The sequence below is a fragment of the Vipera berus genome (assembly GCF_964194415.1).
Source record: "Vipera berus genome assembly, chromosome: 1".
NCBI classification, from domain to species: Eukaryota; Metazoa; Chordata; class Lepidosauria; order Squamata; family Viperidae; genus Vipera; species Vipera berus.
This window is the reverse complement of record NC_138202.1, coordinates 37,997,346-38,024,786: the sequence shown is the minus strand read 5'-3', so window position 1 is coordinate 38,024,786 and position 27,441 is coordinate 37,997,346. Positions and strand designations below refer to the sequence as shown.

Sequence of the window (27,441 nt, the reverse complement as noted above, 5' to 3'; positions counted from 1 at the left end):
CTAGTATATGATCATCTATTTTGGAGGTCACACAGGAATCCTCTAGGTATACTTCAAATAAAAAATTGCTCCTTCCTTCCTTCCTTCCTTCCTTCCTTCCTTCCTTCCTTCCTTCCTTCCTTCCTTCCTTCCTTCCTTCCTTCTTTTAGAAGTCAAACTATAACTGTGCATAAAAACTATCAGGAAATATCTAACAATTTAGGGTCTACATTTATTGTACAACTTTAATTGATATTTCCCCTTTGTCCTTCCTGCTACCCTTTCTCCCCTTCTGCATCAGTTTCTATGGAAACAAACAGCAAGATAATGCATAAATGCATCTAGTGATATCATATGAAAAATCAGTCTGAATGGTGGCATGGGAAATGCACGCTATGTGATGGCAATTTGACAGGTTCAGTCACCTGTTAAACTCAGCACATACTATAGTTTTCAAAACACTCTTTTTCTCAAAAATACTCTGTCAGCCATTGTCCTGCCACGCCTTCCACAATACTAAACATTCATGTGAGACTACTGGATCAAATGTTAAAAGGTAAACTTCTGAAAATGTCTCTATCAGTTTTTTAGTAATAATATTTCAAATCTATATGCATATTTATATTTTTCTTAGCAATGCTATATGAATGGTTTCTCAATACCTTCTCCCAGTATGTTTTTTAAACTTTCCAATCTAGCCACTAACCCCTAAATTCCACTATTCAGGGACTAACTACAGTTGACCGTGCTTAGATTTTGAGTTAATAAAAGCTGACTAAGGTATAACCATCTGCTAAGAACTCTTCTGTTTATATAGTGTATTTTAATAATAGTTTTACTGTATTTATTTAATTAATCAGTATTCAGTGGGTTGTAAGTTATCTTGGGGAAATTTTCCAGTTCTGAAAGATAGAATAAAATTTAACAAATAAAATAGGTAAATAAACAAAATGATTTTTCCATGCTTTAAAATTTTGGGCCCCACATTTGAGATAATTTGAATTCTAAAATTTCTAGAATTTCTAGAATCAAAAACACTGGAGGGTAATGGCATTTTTACACTGGAACTTTTTGCCACTATGTTCTTGTCAAAACTGGGTTTGTTCTAGTTTTATTGGAAATTAGTAGAACCCATTTTGTACTATAGTACCACTGAGCAGGATTACCTAGAAATTCACTTTTTAGTACTGCAGCAATTGTGTGGGCTTTGAAGGTTTTTTTCCTCCTGCTGCAGATGATTATTTATTTATTTATTTATTTATTTATTTATTAGTTGAATTTATATACCGCCCTATTCCCGAAGGACTCAGGGCGGTTCACAGGGCAGTAAAACAATACAAAAAGAGAATAAAATGGAATTAAATTAGTACAAGCCCACAATTCATAATAACAATAAAATTAAAATTTTAAAATTAATTTAATATAATTTAATATGATTTAATTAAAATACTTTAAAATTATGCAATAAATAAAATTATAAAATACAGTTACATGGTTGCAGACTGCTTTCAGGTCTATTTAAATATAGAAAATGTTCTATTCCTTCAAGGAATTAAAAAAAAACATTCAAGAGGCCAGCAACTAAAGAACAGAAAAAGAAAAATCAGCATTTAAGGTGATAATTCAAATTTTTCACATTCATGCCTGACTCACATTGCACATCAGGGGAGACAGCCCAGGACCTATCATAAACTAGATTGTGGTAGCAGCTCTTCCAAGCAAGCATCTATTTAACTTAAATTGCAGGATGATTCATTCAGAAATGTGCCGAGAAATCACACCATTCAATTTTAACATGCTGTCATCATCACTTGCTGAGAAGTATGCTGGTGAGAACATGTTAAAAGGGGTGAAAAAAGAAAAAGAAAATCTATCTCCTTCTCCTCCTCCTCCTCTTGCTTTCAAATCTGAGCCCTTCAGTATTTTTGGAGCAAAAAAGTATTACTCATTATAGAGGGAGGGCACTGAACTGTGAATGACAACATATACACAAAATCCAAACAATAAAACAAGAGATCCTTCTTTCTTTTCCTGCATGGATTTAGATTTGTGCTGAACTGTAACAATTCCTCAGTTATTTGGAAATATGAAGGAGTTTTCCTTATATTTCTAAGAAATTACAATTAATTAATCACAAATTACAGGAAATTTAAGAAATTACAGGAAGACCATTTTTATGATAAAACCAACCAACTTAAGCATGGCTGAGTACACATTTCTCTTCAGTTAATTTTCTACGTGGTCTGAGATGGGGAAAGATTAATACAAGAGTTCATGTAGCTGTAACTCAGGGTCCCACAATGCAATAGTTTCTTCCTACTGATCCAGATCTATTGTTTTGTTCAAGAGAAAGATATTCTCAAGACAGGTGTAAAGTAAGGTGAGAAATACTGAAAAGTCCTAAACCAAAATGAGCCTATCCTCTTCCAGTTTCAGATTCCTACACAGAGTTTGGGACCTTTGATTTTTTTTTTTAACACTGATCACAAGTGGCCTTTTCCTAAACCAGTTTGAAAAATAAAAATATACAGCGTGAAATATTAGGGTTTGGGAAGTTAACATACAGAATTATAGAACTTTTTTGTTTGTGTGTTTATGTGTAAGAATTGAGGGTATAGTTTAGATATGGAAGGACTGAGCTCAAATCTCTACTTGATTTGAATTTTATGCTATCTAGAGATAATCTAGGAATAGGGAGAAATTACACTGTAATGGATATGGGAAACTCTGGTTATGTTAGTTTGAATGTCTTGGTCCCAAATCCTTTGGCCAAAGTTTTATCAAGGCTATGTATAGCCTTGATATCGCCATAATAGAAAAGCCGCAGTATATCCAATCATGATTGATTTGTCTCCTTAGGAAGGAGATAAACCTCCCTAACTAGAGCAGGTAGACCAAGAAAGTACTCCAGATAATTTGTTTAAACCAGAACCTATCAGGACAAAACCCCAAAGAAATGCAGCCAAATAAGGGCATTAAGTAAAAGTAACATTTGGTGATCCTTGTTTAATGACCACTCCTTCAGCAACCTTTCAAACTTACAACAGGTGTTGAATTAGTGGTAGTTACAACTGGTCCTGGGAATTCCAGGTGCTGCAGCATCCCCCCTCCCAATGATTGTGAACTGGTTCTTGGCACCTGGCTCATGATTACAATGCTGCAGTGAGCTATGATCACATGATCACAATTTCTGACATTCCCAGCTGGCTTTCCACAAATATGAGATCCTTGCTTAGCAACCCATGCGGTTGTTGCTTAAAAATGACAATCAGGACTGCCAATCATTACACTTTACAACCGCATTGGTTAGTAATGGCAATTCCTGCCCCAATTACCAGAGTAAATCAAGGACTACCTGCATAGCTTTTAGGAGTTTTGACTGAATGACTTGAAGTGGTTTTGCAGATGTACAATTAAACACCGTATAGCATTACAGCTAGAATTTTAGCACTAAATAATTTAACTGCTGTTTGGACAGAGATGCTACAATGCTGGACTGTATATTTAACAATCTCTAGGGATGTTTTTAAAGTCTTATTTTAAGATCACTCATTTGCTGGTGCAATGGATGGAAGTTTGAAAGTAATCCCTTAAGTATTTAGTGGTTTTAACCTAGTGAAAAAGGCTCCCACTGATCTTCCAAATAACTGGCAACATAAGCACCTTCTTGGGAATATTAAAATGTTTATTTTAGTATTCTCTAGAGCCAGTTTAGATATAAAAGCTAGCTGGGTGACCTTGGACCAGCCACTCACTCTCTGCTCTAGGAAGGAAGCAAAACCAAACCATCTTCAAAATCTTGCCAAGAAAATTGCAGGGACTTGTTTATGCAGTTGCCAGGATCAACACTGACTCAAAGGAACACATGTACACAAACAAAATCTCTAGAGAAATAAGGTGATAGAGTGTTAAATAATCTATGTGTACTCAGATGAGTTATAGACAGAATACCTAAATCATCCACATATAAAAATGGAGATGGGGCAGTGGGTGAGAAAATTCTAGTTTAGCAAAAAAATTCAATGTTATCACTGATATAAACATTGAAAAGAAATGGGGCAAGAAAAGTTCCTTGTTTAACGTCTTTTTGGTGTTCAGTTGAATTTCTTTTGTGAATATTCTTCAGTTGTGTAGTAACATCTGGTGCAATGTTGTTATAATTAAGAGAGACAGCATTCAATCAATGCAACAGCTAATTTCTTCCAGAGTCTGTCACATGGAAGTGAATCAAACTGCCCTTTAATTTATAAAAGCAACATACAGTTTTTGATTAACTGGAGTGTGTCTTGGCTAGGTGATGTTAATTTATGCTTTGGTCTATTGTTGAATATTGAAATCTGAATGCTGCCTGTTCAGGGATCAAACTGTTCTCTGATAGTATCCAATTCAATAATCTCTATTATAAAATATAGTATATAGTTAGCTGATTATGAATAAAAGACTAGTTGGTCAATAATCAGTTGGATCACACTTGGTTAGGTGTGGGAAAGAAAGAAAGAAAAAGAATAAATGGATTAAAATTCTTAATTTTTTTAGTCTACCACAAGGATAAGTGGTGGATTATATACAAGAGAATAACTTTTTTTTTAAATCCCATTTATATCCCGCCCTTCTCGGAAGACTCAGGGCGGCTTACAATCTAAGAAGCACAAATCAATGTGCTTAGCAATAGCCTTCATTCTATGTATATACCTGCTTATTAGGGCTTTCGCCCCCCCCCCCCCCAGCGGCATTTTTACAAAGTCAGCTTATTGCCCCCAACAATCTGGACAGGAAGGAAAGAAACTTAAACAATTTCCCAAAATTAATGAGGGTGGGAACTGCTGTTCAATTGCAATCAAGAAGAAAACTCTTGTGCTTTGACTTGTACAAATTTATTCTGGGATTCAAAAATAGTTTTGATTTTTTTTCTGTATGATCACAAAGTCTAGGAAACCTGTTCTGAGTTTGGAATGAAAATTTAGACTCTTAAGAAGATAACATTACTCAATTAATTCTAGGTTCTATAATAGTGTTGGCATAATATTCACCGGTATTTTTTTTCCTTCGTCTCCCTCCTCGAATCTCTTCTCCCACACAGACACACAGACACACACACACACACACACACACACACACAAAGAGAGAGAGAGAGAGAGAGAGAGAGAGAGAGAGAGAGAGAGCGCAAGAATTTCTCTTTCTGATGAAGGATAATAGAGCACTAGTTATAACACAGTATTTTTTTTTGTTTTAAATTAATGAATACTGTCAGTGTAACAAATGCTATTTTTACTACTTTTGCTCCAATGAAGCTTTAAATCTAGTCTAATCTTATTTGGTTAAGAGTGTACCAAATTATCGGTTTGTTAGTATTCTATTTAGCCAGCAAGCTGCCTATTTACTAAGAGAACATTTGATTCAAAATAACTGTGACATTTCATTATTGGACATCCACTATTCACTTAGACTGCAGGCATCCAATTTAAAGCAAAAGTAGCCTGGCTGCTTCAGCCTCTGTCTTTCATATTTAAAGAATCGTGTTGTCCTAGATCACATGGAGGAGGATTTACAAAATTGAAAATGCTGAATACTCTGCCATAGGGCATAAACTAGGGAACACACATCCTTGCAGAGAAGGGAGAGAATAACAGGACTGAATAACAGATTTTATCTGAATAAAAAAAAAATCTCTGTATTTTACTGTGTTCCTCTGAAATATTTAGTCATATATAGAGAACTATATATAGTCTTTTAATCAACAGCATTAACAAGAAAATGGAAAGAAAGAAAAGGCCATTTTCCTCTTCACACTGAGAAAGGCTTTATTCCAGATGCTATTCTCTCATTGAATATTTAGTTTGCTTCAGATACATCTACTAAACAGGTGCACATGAAACAACATTTGGGGTTGTTCAGAAGCCAAACCAATCTACCTATCTGCCTAGCCCAGCCATTGTCTTGTCACAATATATGATTAGCATCATGGCAGTATTTCATAAAATCTACTCAACCCAACCAAAAGAACTTATGCACCCTTTTCATGCAGTAAGGAACAAATAAAAAGGTTCATTTAAAAATGGGCATGTACATACACAAACACACACACACACACACACACACACACACAGAGAGAGAGAGAGAGAGAGAGAGAGAGAGAGAGAGAGAGAGAGAGAGAGAGAGAGAGAGAAAGTTAACTGTTCCTTTTGTCCTATGAAGCCCCTTTGGAAAAATAGTTTTGGCACTTATGCCCAGTTAGAAGCCACATTCTATGACTCAGGGAAGGCAGGCTGCCCTAGGAATTTGCTAGGATCAAAACCATAGGATATTCAATGCTGTAGGTGTGAAAGCAGGCAAATAATTAACTGCAAAACAAACTTGCCTCTCCAGGGAAACTCACAGAATGGGCATCCCATTGTATTTGAAGTAAGATTAAAATTTTGGTATTATTATTATTATTAAACCAGGTTATATGGGTATCCTTTTAGACCAGGGGTCCCCAACTTCCGGTCCATGGACTGGTACTGGGCCATGGCATGCCAGCAACTGGTCCACACAAACAAGCAAAGCCCCATCCGCGGGATGCAGGCAGCATACAAACTCACACATTCTTTTCTCCATGGAACCGGTCCCTGGTACCCAAAAGGTTGGGGACCTCTGTTTTAGACTATGAAGCCAAACTATATGTAAACGCAAATATTTACTCTGTTTCCCTTAGTACATTCCTTTTAATTCCTTCAAACCAATCTGGTACTGAGAATAAGCACTACAATATAATATTTATTACTTCTTATTCTAGTATTCTTATTCTAGTATTCTAGTAGAGTTAACCCTTTAAAGAAAATTGACAATTAGTTTCTACTGTGTAATCTCTTATCCGCAATTAAATTCTAATCATACAAGATTCCACAGTCCTAGAAAAATATTTAGGAGATTAAAATGTGAAGACATGTAATTACTGACTTATGGAGATAACAAAAAAACACCTTAAGTTTTTCTATAAAAATTAAATGGTTTAAGAACTAAGAAAAAAATTGTCAGTCTAAGTAGAAAACAAGAAGGTAAGTAAAGCATGGTTTTATGAACTATTGTATACAATACACAATATGTACAAAACACAGTGGATGAAACCAATACAAAAACAAACAATACTATTTCTTAGTACCATATATATCCAGTTATTATATCAAAGGCTTTTGCTTCATCAAGGTATTCTTAAACTGTTAGTTTAAGAATGGAAAATTTGGGGAAATCTCTGATGCTATATTCCAGTCAATCTGCTCCTTACAAGACACAAAATACTTTCTTAATTTCCCATAGATACTACTTAGCACATGTCAATAGATGTACAAATCTCTGTCTCCTGCTTTCTTTGACAATCTTCCAGAAATGAACATTTTTCACTTGGGTTCTGGCTCCTTTTCTATACAACTTTAAGACTCCCACCAACATAATGATAATGAGTGGACTTCTGTATGTATCTTACATTTTGCATGGCATCCTGATACTGCGACAATGATGACAGCTGAGACTCAGAATGGTATGGGGTTAACCCTTTCCTAAGGGTCCTCAGTTCCCCAGTGCTTGATTGCTGAAAAAAGAGAGACAAAGATAAAGCAGGACATCTGTTTAGTCCAAAGTAAAACATGAAACCTAATTCCATTATGTTTCATTCTTTGGCTCTTATTCTATCATCTAATGCATCTTGTTCAAGGCACATTTATCTTTGGACTTTATGTAGGGCTGGACTCTATTAGTTGGAAAACATCAGCTATATAATTGGAAGGGACACAGTATTCCATTATTCCATCTTTCTCTGTAGCCCTCAGTATCAAAAATCTCTCAAAAGTTTAAAGAAGGATTTTTTTTTCAGCAATCAGAAGGACTGCACAGTGGAGAAAGAATTATGACAGCCTGTTGGCAACAACTTTCTGCTGGTGGTAGTGAGAATAGGTAGTGAGAATAACTAAATTCCACACAATCAGAAAAATTATATTTAAATCAAGAATTTGGGGGGAACAAACTATTTTAATGACTACAAGTAAAGTGTTATCTAAAACTTAGGAAATCATTTTCCAATTGTTAAAATTTTGTTCCTTGATATTATTGATCTTCCATGTAAAATAATATTTTTGGAAGTAATTTAAGATAAAACATATAATGATATACAGGCTATATTTTTTCATGTCTGTTTTGCTTTAAGGGTGGTTTGAAAATTCTGAAACCATAAAATTAGCTACATATCTTTAGCAGTTTCAGTTAGTTTGTTTAGCAAATTAATAATGATAAACAGGTGGGCAATTTAGAAATAAATTTTGGAATGCACCCATTATCCATTCCAAGTCTATTACTTTTTCTCAATCAATAGCAATTGCATCTAAACATAGACTTAACAATATCTGAACCTCACATAAAATCACTGATAACACGGTCAATTATTCAAATGTGGAAATCACAAACATACACATAAACACATAGCCATTAAACAAATCTGTGACATATCAAACAAATAGTTTTCACTGCAATGTTATAGACCATGGCTTATATAACAATAATAACAATAACAACAACAACAACAAGTTGGAAGGGACCTAGGAGGTCATCTAATCCAACCCCCTGCTCAGGCAGAAAACCCTGTACCATTTCAGCCAAATATTGGAATACTGCTATCATGTCCCTCCTCATCCTTCTCTTCATTAAACTAGACTTACCCAATTCCAGCAGCCATTCCTTATGTGTTTTAGCCTCCAGTCCCCTTTGTTGTTCTTCTCTGTACTCTTTCCAGAGTCTCAACATCTTTTTTACATCGTGGTGACCAAAACTGGATGCAGTATTCCAAGTGTGGCCTTAGCAAGGCATTGTAAAGTGGTATTAATACTTCACGTGATCTTGATTCTATACTCTGTTAATATACTGCGAAACAGATTTGGGTATACTTTGCTTAATGTGCTGCCACCACACTAAACCAGCAAAGAGATCGCCTAGTGCAAGATGCAAAGAATAATGCAGAAATCTGTATTGCTGAACTGCAGGAGACCAGATCACATAGATCCACATCAACTAAAGTCACAGTACGTTCTGCTAGATCCTCTCACTCCAGGGCTTCAACCATACATGACAAGCTAGTAGAGGCCTGTGCGCTTGCAGAATAAAAGAACGTGCTTCTTTCCTTTGCCAGAAGGGAAGCTGAAATAGAAGCTCAGAGCAAAGCCCGCCAAGCAGAGGAGAAACCCTGCCAAGCAGAGGAGAAGGCCCGCCAAGCAGAGATGGAAGCTCAGAGCAAGGCCCGCCAAGCAGAAGAGGAGGGAGGCTCGCCAAGCAGAGGTGGTAGCCCAAATGAAAATTCTGCAAATAGAAAAGGAACGAGCAGCTGCCCGACCAAAGCTGAAGGTCTATGAACAGGTGATGCAGGAAGGCACCAATCCAGATTATTCCATCCCAATAGAAGTGGAAGATCCGATGGAACGCACCAGTCAATATATGTTAAGGCATAATGTTTGCAACAATGCAGAGCCATCTTCTGCACTTCCTACGAACAACGCTGTCCTGACTCACCACACAGAGACCCCAGAACTGCAAAGATCTGCACCTCCTCCACACTACAACGCAGGTGCATCAACTGTGCTTCCTATGAACAGCACAGAAGCTCCGTGCCTGCAAAGGCCTACCCCTCCTCCACACCACAACGCAGATGCGTCAACTGTGCTTCCTACGAACAGCACAAAGACCCCAAGCCTGCAAAGGCCTACACCTCTGCAACGCCACAACACAGGTGCGCCAACACTCCAAACTGCATCACCTCTTACCAATGACAACGTAACTTCCAGCAATAATCAACAGTTGAATCGACAGCCAGCACAAGCTTTAGAGACTACACCACAGCTGAATGCTCTTGCAACATCATTCTATCCTAGTACACCTCACCCTTATTCACCAGAGAACCTTCACACCCAAGGGGTCCCACGAGTTTCTTTGAAATCAAGGAGTGAGGGGTCAGACCGTTCTGACCATGCCAATTACATGATTCACTGAGAGCTTCTCAACTCTAGCCTCTCAAAGTTTAATGACTGTCCAGAGACCTACAGATCCTGGAAAGCAACCTTCAAAGCTGCTATTGCTGATCTCAGCTTCAACACCAGAGAGGAACTTAATCTACACATAAAGTGGTTGGGCCCAGGATCCGCAAATCGTGTTCAAGGACTGAGAATAGTACATGTTGACTCCCCAGACGCAGGTCTTGCTGCTGTGTGGGCAAGACTTGAACAAACCTACGGAAGCCCAGAAGCATTAGAGAATGCCTTATTCAAAAGACTACAAAACTTTCCGAAGATAGACGACAAAAACAATTACAAGCTTCAAAAACTAAGTGATCTCCTCATGGAAATAGAATTGGCAAAAACAGACCCACGTTTAACTGGTCTGACCTACCTGGATTCCTCCCACGGTGTCAATCCAGTGGTGTCCAAACTGCCATACGGCCTGCAGGTGGACTGGACACGGCACGGCTCAGACTACAAACTATGCCATAATGTTTCCTTTCCCCCATTCTCATATTTTTGCAGGTTCATCACCAACAAGCCTGGATGAGAAATGACCCCAGCTTCATCTACCCTGAAGCCAGTGTGTCTGCTCCATCATCATCATCAAGGTTCATCGGCAGACACACCTGGACAAGACATGATCCCAGCTTCAATCACCCTCAATTCAGTGTGCCTGCTTCATTATCATTGCCAAAGTATGTTAACACCGCAGCTCAACACAGAGACTCACGTGGAGCTGTGTCTACAAGAAAAATGGACATCTCACCTCCTGTGTCATCTCCTCTTCAATGGAGTGATTCAGGTGGTGGCATTTCACATCCTGTACCATCTCCTCCTCAATGGAGTGATTCAGGTGGTGGGGATGAAGATCCTAATCGTCAGTGTCCTATTCACAAAAAAACTCACCCTCTTAGAAAATGTCGTGAGCTTAGAGCTAAGACTGTACAAGAGCGGAAAGAGGTTCTCCAAAAACTTGGAATATGCTACAGGTGCTGTGCCTCATATGACCATTTTGCTAAAAATTGTAAAGCCTTTGTCAAGTGCACAGAATGTGATAGCGACAAGCACGATACAGCTATGCATCCTGCTCCACTTCTAGGCAATCCACAGCAACCACCTGTATCCAACCCTGCTTCAAATTATGGCGGGGAGCAACATGGCGGGGAGCAACAAACTTACGCTCCAGTCACAAAGGTCTCATCTTCACCCCAATCTTCAAGTCAGAGACCTTGTTCTGTTTAAGGCCCATCAAGCTCAAGAATCGAAAGGCACCAAAAACTTTCATCAGACCATCGCAAAATTTGTCTTGCCTTTGCCCCTTGAAGACTGAATTCATCGCCTTTCCTGGCTGGATCCTGACTCCAAGAAGAAAAGTTATTTGAACTTTAATCTAGATTATTTTAGGCCTATAATGGCAGTTCTTATTATTGCAATATGTATGCATGCTTATTTCTTATATTTCTCAAGTGTTTATTTCTTATATCTCTCAGGTTTTTATGTTTTATATATCTCAGGTTATTTCATATATATCTCAGGTGTTTTATGACAACAAGCAAACTACAAACATGTATTTGCATTTGAATAACTACAGTTATATGGTTTATTACAGCAGCTTGATCCAGAATACTTAATACTTTGACACTTTCTGTTATGTATAGCATATTACAGTACTTGTAGATCTAGAGTCTCGGGTTTACAGTATTACAGTACTTACAGTACAGTATTACAGTACAGTATTACAGTACTTCTGTCTATTCATTCCAAACAGCAAAGGGATAAACTTTGGATGGTAGTGTTAGGAACACATTTTTCATTTTAAGACTGTGGTGGAATACTCAAAAAGTAACTGCTCTGGGAGATGTCTGTTTTAAAAAATGGCAGGTAAAAGAGTATGGCCAGTCACAACCTATCAGGATATTCTTAACCATTTCACAGTGATCTTTATTATACTAGAAGCTGGTACTTGCTTTTCAACACACCAGCTCACAGACGCACCAGGAAGCTATAGACCAGGCATGTCAAACTGCCGGCCCGTGGGCCAGATGCATCATACTGAAACTGTGCCCACCCCATTGCTGGCAATGGGGAAACAGTCACAATACGTCACATGATGTCATGTGATGTCACGAGTTTGACATTCTTGCTGTAGACACTAAGATAGGCGTTTGCGAACATATGTGTGTTCATGATCATCACACTATTTTTGGCAGATAATGCTTCTTGTTTTTTCATCTAAGGACGATTTCCATTTCTCCAGTACAATAACAGTAAATAACAGAGTAACAGAGTTGGAAGGGACCTTGGAGGTCTTCTAGTCCAACCCCCTGTGCAAGCAGGACACCCTACTATTTCAGACAAGTGGCTGTCCAATCACTTTTTAAAAGCCTCCAGTAATGCGAGCACCCACAACTTCTGAAGGCAAGCCATTCTACTGGTTTATTGTTCTAACTGTCAGGAAATTTCTCCTTAGTTCTAGGTTGCTTCTCTCCTTGTTTAGTTTCCATCCGTTGCTTCTTGCCCTGCCTTCCAGTGCTTTGGAGAAGATGTTGACCCTCCTCTTCTTTGTGGCAGTACCTTAGATATCAGTATCATCACTTTATGAATTTCATTATTGCATCATGTCACTTGCTAATGTTACTTATTGTCATAACTATATTATTCACTTAAATAATGCAATTGTTTAATTAATTAAATATGCTGGTTTCTTTCCTTTATATAACTCCTTTTATATTCACCATGTATTATCAAGTTGGTGTCAACCCTTAATAACCATTACATTTTATAGTAATACAACACAGAAAATAAATACCGTACTACAATTACTTGTATAATCCCATAAGTATATTACTACCTTCCCTAACCATTAAGTATTGTTATAATGTCAATTAAGCACATTGTTTAATTTCAGTAAAACTATATCTCTGTGGTATATTTCAATAATACTATATATGGCATTTGTTATTATTTATTTGCAATATTGATATTAAGTCATTAATATTGCATCATATAACAAAACCTGCATAATGCTATATCAGCAAGAATGCATTCAATGTGAACCAACTTAGGCTCACATACAACGGCCTTACTACTTCCTTACGTAAGAAAAATTAAAGTCACTGCCTTGGAGATATTTTTTTTGGGGGGGAGGCTGGATTTTTTCAGGCCATTGAAGTCTCCTGGGTATTAGCAAACAGATCAGTAAGAATCCAAGACCATGTAAAAGAAATCTGGTGGGTGATCGTTAATAGCCTGAAAAGCTACTAATCTTCTTCATGAACAGAAGTTCCTCTATCTCAGCACTGAAATAAGCAGCAATTTGGACTCATCTTGAAACTGTCACTCAAGGAATGTTTCATATAGTAGCATTATATGAAGCCCTAAGTTGAGCATCAATGTAGAGCTAGTAGCCATTTTAACTATGATTCACCTATATTGGTAAAAATAAAGGAATGCTATTGAAAGAGATGCTGTATTTTTCTCAGAACAAAGTTAATTAAATTCTTGTGTATCACTCAATGATTAAAAAACAGCTGTTATAAAGTATAATGATTGATTAAAGCATAAACAGGTTGAACAGTTACAAAGTTGCAAAGTCTGCCAAACAGGACACAGCTGGTTAGTTTAAGTCTGCTAAGCTTGCTAAGAAATTACTTCTACTTTCCTCCTTAGGGTCAGAAGAGCTCCCAAAGGCTGAAATGGCTTGTTGAACATCATAAGGTAGAACTGCTCAAGCACCATTGTCAGAAAATATGGAAAGAATGTCCATTTAGTGCAGGGATGTCAAACTACCGGCATGCAAGCCAGATGCACCATAGCAAAAATGCACCCACCCCACTGCCGTCAATGGCAAAAAAGTCACGATACGTCGCAACACATCATGTGATATTGCGAGTTTGACACCTCTGATTTAAAGTAAACAATACTCAGGTAAACTTTATATTTATTTGTTTAAATTTATATGTTGTAAACTGTATCTTGTTGCACCGATACAAAAACTTTCAGAAGTGCATCTTGTTCCTAACAAATGTCATCCCTTGATTATAACACAGAACTATAATACTAAACAGCTTGACTGGTTTTGATTATTTCAGAAATTGCAAATGGACAGTAGTTTGGAACAAGCGAAAACAAGCATTTGCAGATACATGTCACATCCCTGATATTGTCACTGTGCATATTTTGTGAACAATGTGTTCCAGTTTTCACTCAAACTTAGTAAGATATTACAGAAGCCATAAGAGGAATAAATCATTTTAATTATCTTTGGGAAACCTTACATACTTCTGAAATGTTTCTAAATTCTTACTCATTAAAGCAAGCTTTGTAATCTAATTTTTAAAAATTGCTAGGGAATAGGAAATCCCAAGCATCCATTAAAAGACAAGAACTAATAACACATCAATGGAAGACAATATAATTCTATTTAAAACTGTACTTTAAAGTCACTCAGTTGGCTTGCTTGGTATGTTCATACACAAACAAGTGATCCAGTATTATTATCTTTCCCATTTTTGATTAGCAGAGAGATTATGTTAATCTTTAGTCTTGCAAATAATTATTTAAAGGTGGGAGAGGATGTCATCTGTGATGCTGCTGCTGCCCATCTCTTACAACATTAAATACCATTATTTTGGAAGTAAAAATCTAAGAATACAGCTTGGAACTAGCATTTAGAAATCTAATATCAACATGTGCTCTGTAAAAGAGCAGGAAACACATCATTTTGTTCTCCACATTATCTCTTCCGATATGCTATCACTTGGCCTTATTTCTTTAACTTAATAAACATCATTTTAAAGTCAAAATTATCATGAAAACATATGGGCTGTTTTCTTTGAGATAATTATTTCTTGGCCTTAGTCAATAACTGGGGTCAAACACTGGCTAACCATAGGGTGATTTGTGTGCCTTTACCCTAACACTATAGTTGAGCTCAGACACTATGGTTTATGCATGCAGTTTAACAGACTTGGAAGGGACCTTGGAGATTTCTTAATCCAACTCCCTGCTCAAGCAGAAAACACTATACAATTTTGGACAAATGGCTATCCCACAATTTCTGGAGGCAAGGCATTCCTCTGCTTGTTCTTATTATCAGGAAATGTCTGCTTTAGTTCTAGGTTGCATCTCTCTTTGATAATTTTAATTCATTACTTTTTGTCTTGCCTCAGGTGCTCCGGAGAATAAGTTGTCACCCTCTTCTCTGTGACAACCCCTCAAATGTTGAAAGACTGCTATGAAGTCAACCCTAGTCTTTCTTACTATGATGTGTAAATCCATCTGATTGTGGGCTTATTCAACAGTGCAATCAGTAAAGTCATCAAAGATATATTGCCCTTTAATCTTTGGAAGGGTCTCATTTGCAACCTAACAGGGACAATCTGCAAGTTTCTAAGAGGAGAAATACTCTGCCTTCCAGCTCAGGGACCAACTGAACTTAAAAACAACAACAACCTTTTCGTGTAGTAGAGTCTGCCTTGATGGAGAAAGTAAACTTAAGACCCAAGTCTTGCTTTGGTTTGGAACAAATCAAGCTTTTTCTTTGGTATCGTATGCAAAAATGCATACATGAAACAGATTTCATGCAGATTCACCTCACAGTAGACGGCTGCCATTTCTACCATCACAGTCTGCAATGTTTTTTAAAAAACACAAATAATATAATAATTATATCTTCTTAATTTCAACAAAAATAATAGTAATAATATAGTATGAATTGCTGCTGCAACTGTTACCCTTGGCTATCATTCCTCTAGTAGCAAAGCTGTTTTGTACAGATGCACTTTTCCTAGTAATTACCAGCATGTAAGATTGTCATGAAATAAAACGAGCATTCCTGAATGTTCTCCCCTCTCCTTTGAAAGCACTTTCAAACCGAAAGCACCAAATATGCCTAATTGTTAAACTTTGGGTGAAGCCTTTTAGTTTTGTCCCTCTTGGTCAACATCATTGTCACGTTGTGGTTTATCCATCTTCAACTGCAGAATGCTCAGGTTCTTCGGCGAGGTCCCACTCGTCATCTTCAGGCTGGACCCCGCTTACAAACCTCTAAACACAGACCCTACCACCTACCTGGAAAAAACCACCAAATCCAAACTAAAAGCCTCTCCCATCAGTGAAGAGATCCAGCAAAGAATCATCCCCAGAGAGAAATCATCCAGATGCCCCAGGCTCTATGGCCTCCCCAAGATACACAAAGAAGGAACACCTCTCAGACCCATAGTCAGCTCCATAGGCTCACCTCTACAGAATCTTGCCAAATTCCTTGCCAAACAACTTCAGCCCTACACGTACCTCACACGTACAAAACTCACTCCACTTCATAGAAACAATAAAGAAACAAAACCTGCAACCCAGTGACCTACTCGTGAGCTTCGATGTCATATCCCTCTTCACCCAAGTGCCTATTAAAGAAGCCTTGACAGCTATCCAAAACAAATACAACCCCCCTAAGCACATCCTAGATCTGACAAACCACTGCCTAACCAACACATACTTCAGCCACAATGGACAAAGATACAAACAGACAGAAGGAGCACCTATGGGATCACCTCTCTCACCTGTCATCGCAAACCTATACATGGAACACTTTGAAACCAACGCCTTAGACAAATCTGAACCCAAACCCAAACTCTGGCTTAGATATGTAGATGACACTTTTGTAATTTGGCCACACGGGAAAGAAAAACTAGACAACTTCCTCACACATCTCAACATACACCCCAAAATACAATTTACTATGCAAATAGAAGCTAACAACCAACTCCCCTTTCTGGACGTCCTAATCTACAAAAAACCCAATGGTTCCCTAGGACACACCATCTACCGGGGAAAAAACAAACACCAACCACTACTTAAACACACAATCCCATCACCACCCGGCACAGATCAACTTTGTAGCCAAGACCCTCATCTCCATAACCAAACGCCTAGCTGACAAAGACCACCTGAAAACCGAATTACACACACTCACAAACGTATTAATTTCCAATGGATTCCAAAGAAACACAATTACCAACCTAATCCAAAGGGAGACACCCCCCAAGAGCCAAGACACAGAACAGGACAATGTCATCGCCTTTCTCCCCTACATTAAAGGCACCACAGATAAAATCAGCAAAATTCTCCACAAACACAATATCAAGACAGCCTTCAGCACTGACCAAAAAATAGCCAACATCTTAAGAAACCCCAAAGACAAGATCCAGCTTGAAAACCAAGGAGTCTATGAAATACCATGCAAAATCTGCCCAGCCACATACATTGGACAAACTAATAGGAGAATAAATGCATGCATTGCAGAACACGAGAACGCAGTCAGAAAAGAAGAAAAAACTTCCTCCCTTTTCCAGCACCTTAAAGCAACAGGACACGAAATTGACTTTGAAGGAACGAAATTAATCTCCAAAACTGAACACTACAAAAAGAGAATAATTATAGAAGCCATCGAAATAGCGAAACACCCCCACAACATGAATAAACGTGACGATACCTCCCACCTACCAGACATCTGGAAACTAGCCCTAGACACAGCCAACACCTCAGCCACACAGGATGTTACAAAACAGCCGACTAATCTGCAAACAATAACGCCATCAACCAATCAAGATGTAACAACACAGCCAACCAACCCGCTTACAGCAACAAAGCCAGCACCCCACACACCCCCACCAATATTTATAGAGAGACGGCAGCTCTGATCACGCTTTGCTCGCACAAGCACGAAGCCGAAGACACCAGCCTGAAGATGACGAGTGGGACCTCGCCAAAACGTTGCCAAGACACTCTCAATCTTACACGGGAAAAGACCCGAATACGCCAAGACATACATACATACATATATACATATATACATATATACATATATACATATATACATATATACATATATACATATATATATATATATATATATATATATATATATATATATATATATATAATTTTTACAAATAACTCAAGACAGTGAACATATCCAACATACCTTCCTCCTCCTATTTTCCCCAACAACAACAACCTTCTGAGGTAGGTTGGGCTGAGAGTGACTGGCCCAAAGTCACACAGCTGGCTTTCATGGCTAAGGTGGGACTTGAACTCACAGTCTCCCACTTTCCAGCCTGGTGCCTTTACCATTAGACTAAACTGGCTCTCAAAATTTTACAATTTTAACATAAGCTGTTACTTTAGGGTCTTTTTGAGAGGTGAAGGTTGGCATACATTTTAGAAATAAATTAGCGAGTGTGTGTGTGTGTGTGTGTGTGTGTGAAAGTATTAATGTAGATTTAAAGAATACCCGATTCCCAATAACTCTGCATACTTCACATTATTTAACAGAGTAACAAGTACAATTGTCATAATCATATCTCGATGCAAATGACAATAGAACCTTCAGATCCAATGTATCTGAAGGCCATCAAGCCTTACAATCTCGTTAAAAATGTAGTGAGGCAATTGTTCTCCCTAAGATAAGCTTTGTCACTGTAGTACTATTTTTTACTTCTCCCAAGTAATTTATCACCCAGAAAACCTTCTACTTTGAACTGTCAAGGCTGTCAAATGGTAGCCTAACTTGCAAAGGGATAGGGAACAAACATCAATCTTGTCAAGTGCCATGCTATTAGAATGCTTCCTTGATGATAATGCAGGTGTCTGGAGTTTTTAGTTACTGTCAGACAAATCTTAAATTCAAGAGCAGCCTCGTCAGTAGATGTAATAGGGATGGGCTATTTCAGAGAACTTTGCAAATTGCTGACTTTCCAGTGAGTTATCATTGCCAGAGTACAACATTTAAGAACATTTTTGCTGGTTTTAAGATGCTAATGTGAATGAAAAAAGAGCAGATTTTATAGATAGTCTTCAACTTACAACAGTTCATTTACTGAGTGTTCAAAGTTACAACGGCACTGAAAAAACTGACTTGTGACCGTTTTTCACACAACTGTTGCAGCATCCTCAAGGTAATGTGATCAAAATTCTGGTGTTTGTGGACACTAAGTTGATGTTGAACTTAATTACAGCAGCAAGACTTTTAATAGGTCAATATTGGAAGAAGGAGGAACTTCCGACTATAGAAGAATGGACTCTAAAAGTTTCTGACCTGGAGGAAATGGCAAAGATTTCGGCTTATTTGAAAGATCATTCGCAACAACGTTATATTATGGAGTGGAAAAAGTAGATTGATTATATCCAGAACAAATATGGGACTAAAAAGTTTCATTTAGCATTTGAATAAGTTTTTTCTCTTTTCTTTTCTTTAGGTTATATTAGTATTGCTTGTAGTCATTTTATATGAGCTACAGTGCGATAGACTTAATGGTTTATTGTTGTTAGCATATGGTTGTTTATGATTGATTTTACTTTTATACCTTGTATTTAGCTCTGGGAAGTCGGGGAGGGGGGAGGGGGGAAGGGGAGGGGGGAGGGTTAGGGAGGGCTAGGAAGGGTTGGGTGGGGGGTGGGGGGGAGGGATTGTTAAAGATAAAATGTATTGAAAAACTTTTCAATAAAAAAAAAATTCTGGTGTTTGGCAACTGATTCATATTTATGATTTTTGCAGGGCCCTGCAGAGTCATGTGATTACCTTTTGTGACCTTCTGACAAGCAAAATCACTGGGGAAATCAGATTCATTTAACAATCGTGTTTCTAGCTTAACAACTGCAGCGATTCACTTAAGAATCATGGCAAGAAAAGTGTTAAAATGGGGCAAAACTCACTTAACAAATGTCTCACTTAGCAACAGAAATATTGGGATCAATTATGGTTGTAAATCGAAGACTACTTGTATTTCATCCTCTAACTAAAACTAAGCAAAGCTGAGAGAAAAATCACTGCAAATGCAAGAAAAATAGCAAATACCGAAAAAAAATCAGAAGTGCATGTATTGCATGGAGCTCAGTATAGGTTTTGCATTGAGAAGGCTCAACTGTCAACCCTTCAAATTTCAATTAGAGAATTTCAGACAGGAGAAAAAACTATACTCGAGAAAAATTGGCAAAAATTGTTATAACTACCAGCTAAAATAAGAAGGAAGTTTCACTCGTTGAAAATTCCTTCTAATGTTTGCATAGTGTTTATGACTTCTGTGACAGCATGGTCTGAAATTAATGTGATTTATATCATAAAGCCATTTTCATGGAAAGGGGGATATAAATATTTTAATTAGAAATAAAAAATAATGTTATTTAGCCAACAGGATTTATCACCATAAAAGTGGCTATGCAAAATTTAGAACTATCAACCAGCAAAAACAAGTAAAGATTGTTGTTTGAAAAAAAAATGAAATATTGGCTTTCTTCCTTCCCCAATACCTCGCTTGCAACCATACAAGGCTTATTTCTTTTTGTCCCCACAAATATGTTTATTGTTCCATCCCAAGACTCTTAACAGAAGTTTCTGGATTTCTTTTAGTCATGTCAAATTTCAAAATGAAGAAGATAAAAACAGTAGAAATGTTATAAATATCATATATTTATATATATTATACCATATACCATCATATGTAGGTATATTTGCTGTTTCATTTATAAATGCTAAAGTTCAAATAGATTTTTCAAGATGACTATAATTATTGAAAGGCCTTTTTTTTTCCTTTCCACTGTCCTAGTTCAACATCTTAACTACTAGACGAGATTAGCTCTGTTCTCTCTCCGGTCATGTAATGTCCATTTACATCTAATTAGCCACTGCTGGAAGATGAATCTAGACTATACAAATCTCTGATATAAACTAGCTGAACTCTTGTGGAACTCTATAAAGGTAAAGGTAAAGGTTCCCTCGCACATGCATGCTAGTCGTTTCTGACTCTAGGGGCCGGTGCTCATCTCCGTTTCAAAGCCGAAGAGCCAGCGCTTGTCCGAGGACGTCTCCGTGGTCATGTGGACGGCATGACTAGATGCCAAAGGTGCACGGAACGCTGTTACCTTCCCACTGTAGTGGTTCCTATTTTTCTACTTGCATTTTTACGTGCTTTCGAACTGCTAGGTTGGCAGAAGCTGGGACGAGTAACAGGCGCTCACTCTGTTATGCGGCACTCGGGATTCGACCCGCCAAACTGCTGACCTTCTGATCGACAAGCTCAGCATCCTAACCCACTGAGCCACCGCATCCCCTGTGGAACTCTATAGCAGTATACAATTAATAAAAAATGAGTCACCACATAAAGTATTTTTGAAATCAGTATGACTTAGGTAAAAAGCAGAACATTAAAACAAATTTGAAGTACCCAAGAGAAGACATACTAATTTCATTATGAGTCTGCCTCATTCATTTATAAAATCCTTTGGACCAGGACTCTCTGATACCTGAACACAAGTCTTTAGACATAAGACATGAATTGGCTGTTCATGCTCAAGGTACTTCCTGTAGGACTTTGCCTAGAGAATGGTTCAATTTTGCACATATTGTATAAACTCCTTTTCAGGTATCTGTGCACAATATCTTCTCTTAGTGATGTTATCCCTCTAAATTGTATGAAAATAGCTAAAATAAAGTCTGCGACAATAACAAACTCAAAAAAGATATTAAGATAGGACAAAGCAACTGAAAACAGAAATCATATGGATATGTCCTTTCAAATGAGGAAAAAAGAAAATCAGGATCTCTGAACTGTAGAAAACAAATTTAATATTTGACTTGTACTGGAGGCAGAGCAATGACATTATTACTATTAGTGAATTTTGAATGAAATGTTGTTATAAAAAGAACATTATGCTTTCATTTTTTCCAAAACAAAATGAAACAACCTCTAGAAGATAGCTGAAATTTTCCAGAAAATAAATTATGAATCCTGTCATTAATACTACTATTAGACTGAGTACAACATGGTTATATTGACCATTTTTCTAGCCATAACCTCTCTGGGTTTTATTAATAAATATCTCCTTTCCCTGAAGAAAAAATGACATAAAGGAAATGTGAATTCCAGGGTTATTGAGTGGAGGTGGGTCAGGGGAGAGAGAGAGACATCATTATTCACTATTGGGCCATTACAAATATAGTAATTATTCACATAGAATTGGACATATCAAAGGCACTGTCAGGCAGATATAGCATGTCAGGAATGAGTGCCAACGTAAAGCCATTCTGAGAAATAATCCAAAGACAAAATTACATCGCACTGGAGGGGGTCACGAGAATGTCTATAAGTATCACTATTCAGTGATTTAGATACATAAGTGAAGGGAGGCAATTACAGGTAGTCCTTGACTTACACCCATAATTGGAGCCAGAATTTCCACTACTAGGCAAGGAAGTTATGTGAATCGTACCTAATTTTACGACAAGTTTTGCCATGGTTGTAAAGGAAATCACTGCTTAAATAAGTCTAGTTTCCTAATTGACTTTATCTATAGATATTCTCAGTCATCCCGGTTATGGTTGTCCCAAAGGTGTTTTTTTAAGGTGTTTTTTTTCAGGAGGCAACTGGACTTTCTTGTTTTTCTTTAAAACACAATATACAGCACATAATATACAAAAATTAAAATAAATTAAACCAAATAGCCCAAGCAATAAAACACGTTCTAAAATTTAAAATTTGGAATTTAAAATCTAAAACCCCAATCCCTCAGTCCAGGCCGGCAAGTTCAAATAACCAAGTCTTCAGGTCGCGGCGAAAAGAGCGAAGGTTGGGAGCCATCCGGAGCTCAACAGGAAGCTGGTTCCAGAGGGCAGGCGTGCCCACAGAGAATGCTCTCCCCCTGGGGGCCGTCAGTCGACATTCCCTGACCGACGGCACCCTGAGGAGTCCCTCTCTATGGGAGCGCACAGGACGATGGGAAGTTAACGCCGGCAAAAGGTACTCCCGTAAATAATCCGGGCCCATGCCATTTAGGGCTTTATAGGTCATCACCAGCACCTTGAATCTCACTATACTGCAACTCTGTCTTTGGGACTCATGTCTCTTAGATAATTCTAACAACTTCAAAGAATGTTATTGAAACCATTGCAGAAAAGGTTCTTTTGCCAGGGTCTCAGAAAAACAGGAACACACAATAAAAGAAAAGTGCACAATCAGGAAACTTTTTTAATTATTATGAGTGTATAATTGTATAGATGTTTTGTTGAGCAGGAGGAATGAAGTGAAACATGCCATCCAATGACCCTATTAGATTTGTCTGTGCATATAGAAAATATGAATGATATCTTAAGAGGAAATATTTGGCAATACAATTTTAATCATTAAAACCAGGATGAGAAAATTTGTTGCCTCAATCAGAGTATCATCATTGGCCATAATGGCTGGAGCTGTTGAGAGTTTAAGTACAGCTCTATCTAGACAGCACAGGCAGCATTATTGATACAAAATGCCTCAGAAATTGGCTGGAAAAATAATTAGTTCAGTTATTAAAGAGAAGAGCCTATTCTTTTCTAGAGAAAAGTAACCTAGAACTAAAGAGTAATTTCCTGACAGTTACAACAATTAGTCAATGGTACGACATGCCTCCAAAAATTGTGGGTACTCCAACACTGGAGGTTTTTAAGAAGAGATTAGACAACCATTTGTCTGAAGTGGTATAGGGTTTCCTGCCTGAGCAGGGCGTTGGACTAGAAGACCTCCAAGGTCCCTTCCAACTCTGTTATTCTGTAATTCTATTACAGTATATAGTAACAGCGTATACAGTATACAGTATATAACTGATTCGCTTAAAGCTCTTACCATCAATAAATGGTGCCCAATTGTCAAATAACTGAACATCCTGTTTAAAAATATTAGCTCACTAAACAGAAATTGTAAACATTTGTACCTGTAAGCTAGACCCCAAACAGCAGCAAAAACCAACCACTTATAGTATAATCAAGATTTTTCCACATTCAGAAAGCAAAAACTGAAATGTCTTAGATCAGAGCTTTTCAACCTTTTCACCCATTGTACCACTTTTAGGATATGGCAACAACCAAGTACTACCAGTTGCCTAGCAAGGTGTCAAAAACTTGATGACCAAAAAAAAAAAGGAAAAAAAGTGATGAAGTACAGGTAGTCCTCAACTTACAAGAGTTCACTTAGTGACTGTTTGAAGTTACAATGGCACTGAAAAAACAGCCCGAGCAAGACACCTGCCTGCCTGCCCAGTGGCACTCTTCCTCCTATCTGAGGTTTTCATTGATGTGAGCATTTCTGTTCAGGATTGGCAGTGGGGGTGGAGTGGGGGTATTTGGTTTTTATTTTCCCCGGCTGCTGGGTGGTTGCAGCAGGTTTTGGTCACTTCACATGACCCTGTGACACTGTGACTGTCATAAATATGAATCAGTTGCCAAGCATCTGAATGTAAATCACAAGACCCTGGAGATGCTGCAACATTCCAGCTGATTGGTACTTTTCTGGGCTCAGAAGCGCCAGGATCAGCACTGAGCTCCATCTGGAGCCTGGCGCTGATCCTGGTGCTTTCACTGAGCCCTGACAGCCCTGCAGCTCCAGCCATCTCTCGCTCAGGCTTGTGCGGTGCTGCCACCAGTTCAGCTCATTCCCCCCCCCCCGCTACCACTTTTCTAGGATGGTTGTGTACCACCTGCCAGGTGCCATTGTACCACAGGTGCTACCCGTACCACTGGTTGAAAAGCCCTTAGATTACCTTTCTGAAAATTCCTGATAAGCTGTTTGAACCAGCCAGCTGGGATGGAATAATATATTATTCATTGCAAAATTATAATGTAAAGCAAAACAATATTTATAAATAGTTCCCTAAGCTCTACAAATTTTCCTTCCCTTATATGCATATTTATCTTTCATGCACTTAATGTGTTATTGTGTGATACACAGCAAATAAAAAACAACAGAAAAATGTGAGCACTTAAATAGAAAATCTTACAAGATGTATTTTTAAAACAAAGATTGCAAAAATGCATAGATACTGCTTTTCACCACAGTTAAAAAAGAGATCAGTTAGTATAGAACTGACTAAATTAAGAGAAAAATATCAAGTGCTCCAAATTTCAATGTTCAACAGCCCAGCTTTTAAATATGCAACAAAAATTATTATGAGTTACAATGGAAAAGGTGCTGTAACAGGCATTTCAATGAAGTGCTGCAAAGAATTCATAACTGACAGCCAGGAGATAATTCTACGAAGGAAGATGATAAACAGCAAAAGACTGTTAATAAAGGGTTTTGGTGTGTGATACCTTAGAATGTAAAATTAACTTTAGAAATATTTAATGTCAGCATCTCTATGGGGTATAAACATCAAAGCTACAGTACATGTGGCGTCATATGCTGTGCATTCTACAGAGGCAAACTGAAATGAATAATGGCATTCGTAGACCTTCCCACACATGGAACTGACAATTGTACACAAGTAATCCTTGACTTACAACTGGATACTCAGTGGCCAATTGAAGTTGCAAGGGAACACACAGAGCTACTTACAACCTTGATTCAGTTCCGATGGCCATTGTCTCACCTTGTGTTTGCATTATGACATTTTGGGCGCCCAGCAACCAGTTTGCATTTATGCCCATCATTTTTTGGCATAAACCAACATTTGCTTCTGGTTTCCAGCAAAAACACACCCACTGCAGATCATTATTTAATAACACTGTGGCATTCACTTTACAACCACTGCAGTCACTTAGCGACCACTGCAAAAAAACCTCATAAAATTGAGGTTAGAGGGTGATCCAGTTAATGATTGGCATGACTTATGAGCATAATTCCAGGCTCAGATAGTCAAGGACTATCTGTACAGCATTATTTCATATGTCTCTAGGTCTTCTTTTAAGATGCTCAGAAAAGCCTCTTTAGCTCCAACACTTCTTGCATTAAGATGAAAGGGGATTTGTGTGAACCAGGGGATGTGTAGTCTTCAAGTTGAATGGATCTGCCCCCCCCCCCCCGCCAACCTTTCATTTGAGGAAAGTGTTAAGTCGTGGGCTCTTGGAAGCAGGAATGATGACACGAGGCTGAGTACAGAATAACTCATGCTTTTATTCTTGCTGGAACTGTACTGAAGGCTTGGGCCGCAACCAGCCACAATATATAGACTAGCAACCCACTCTTGCCGCCTGGGCTAACCAATTGCAGGACCGGAGACGGCTTGTCTGGGTTGCTGGAGAGGCGTTAGCCTCTCCAGCAACGCACGTGGTGTAACACCACAAGCCCAATACATAACACCCCTCCCCTCTTAGATCAGACTATGACACCCTTGAATAGTCTTAACAGCTGTCAAGACTTATTAATCAACTCCCAACATTATAGTGATAATAATAAAAAATAATAAATATTAAATCATAAATTCACTGTGGCTACAATGACATTAACAATGTCTGAACAAGCTTACCAATGCAGTAAGAGCTACAATGAGATCAAACAACGTCTCATTAACAGGCTTACATCACAGTAAAGGCAGTTTCACAATGCACAAGTTTCTGTAGTTAGCGGTACAAGTTTCACAACACAATACAATCTTTATTTAACAATGTAATCCGTGAGATACGCAGGAGGCTTGTGTGGCCTTGAGGAAAGTCTTGGAGTTCCCATCACCTTGTGGTCTACCAACTTACCCAGCGGGCTGGGTAGACCCATGTCCCTTTGTGCTCCAGTGTCAAGGGGAATCGAAACGCTCTGGCTGGCCTTATCAGGTTGGCCCACCCCAGAGTCAGTCTGTTCTGCAGAGTAGGCACAGCGGTTGCTGAGGTTCGGCTGGCTCGCTTGGTCAGAGGTTCCATGTTGCACTTCCATGCTTCCCAGTTCATCCTCAGATTCCACCTCTGCTGAGAAAGGAAAACCCTGGTGGCTCCAGTGAGGGCTGTCTTGGCTGCAAGTTTGAGGACCTTCGGAGGGACTTATGCCTCAGTCCTCACTTAGTGATCGTTTTGGAAACCTTTTCCTGAGTTGGTCGATGTGTCTTCTGACCAGTCGCCCTCCCTCCAACACTACTTCATAAGATAGGGGTCTGGATGCCTTGGTTATTTGACCAGGAACCCATAAATTCCCGTGACCATAGTTCCTGGCCCAAACCCAATCACCCATGTGTAGCCCTCTCAGGGGTTTTGGTCTAGAGGCTTCTGTTGCCACTCTATCTGGATGCAACCTGTCCAGTTTAGTAATTAAATGTCTCCCCCAACGTAGTTCAGCAGGACTTTTACCTGTAGCAGTGCAGGGCATAGAATGCTGGCAGAGTAAAAAATCTGCCAATCTGTGATGCCAGTCACCTGTGACAATGCGCCTGAGTGCCTCCTTTGTTGTCCTCACCATGCATTTGGCTTGTCCATTAGAAGATGGATGAAATGGTGCAGACGTTGCATGTCTGATGAGGTTAGCGCTAAGAAAAGCCTGAAATTCAGCAGCAGTGAATTGGGCCCCATTATCAGAAACCAAAACATCAGGCAATCCATGTGTTGCAAAGAGTTTTCTCAGCACCTGGATGGTCCTAGCAGTAGTCAGGTTAGAAACTGGAATTATTTCCAGCCATTTTGAGTGGCTATCCACTACTATCAGGAAAAGTTGCCTCT

At 38.4% G+C, this 27,441-nt stretch overlaps 1 protein-coding gene across 2 annotated transcripts in view; it reads right to left on the bottom strand.

The window, feature by feature from the left end:
• The window catches only part of CCDC85C (coiled-coil domain containing 85C), a 217,547-nt gene that overhangs the window by 23,950 nt on the left and 166,156 nt on the right, over positions 1 to 27,441 (bottom strand). For both annotated transcript variants that reach the window (XM_081339731.1, XM_081339730.1), the window contains one exon: positions 7,442 to 7,546. In XM_081339731.1, the coding sequence (XP_081195857.1) occupies positions 7,442 to 7,546 (105 nt within the window). The remainder of the gene's footprint in view (positions 1 to 7,441; positions 7,547 to 27,441) is intronic.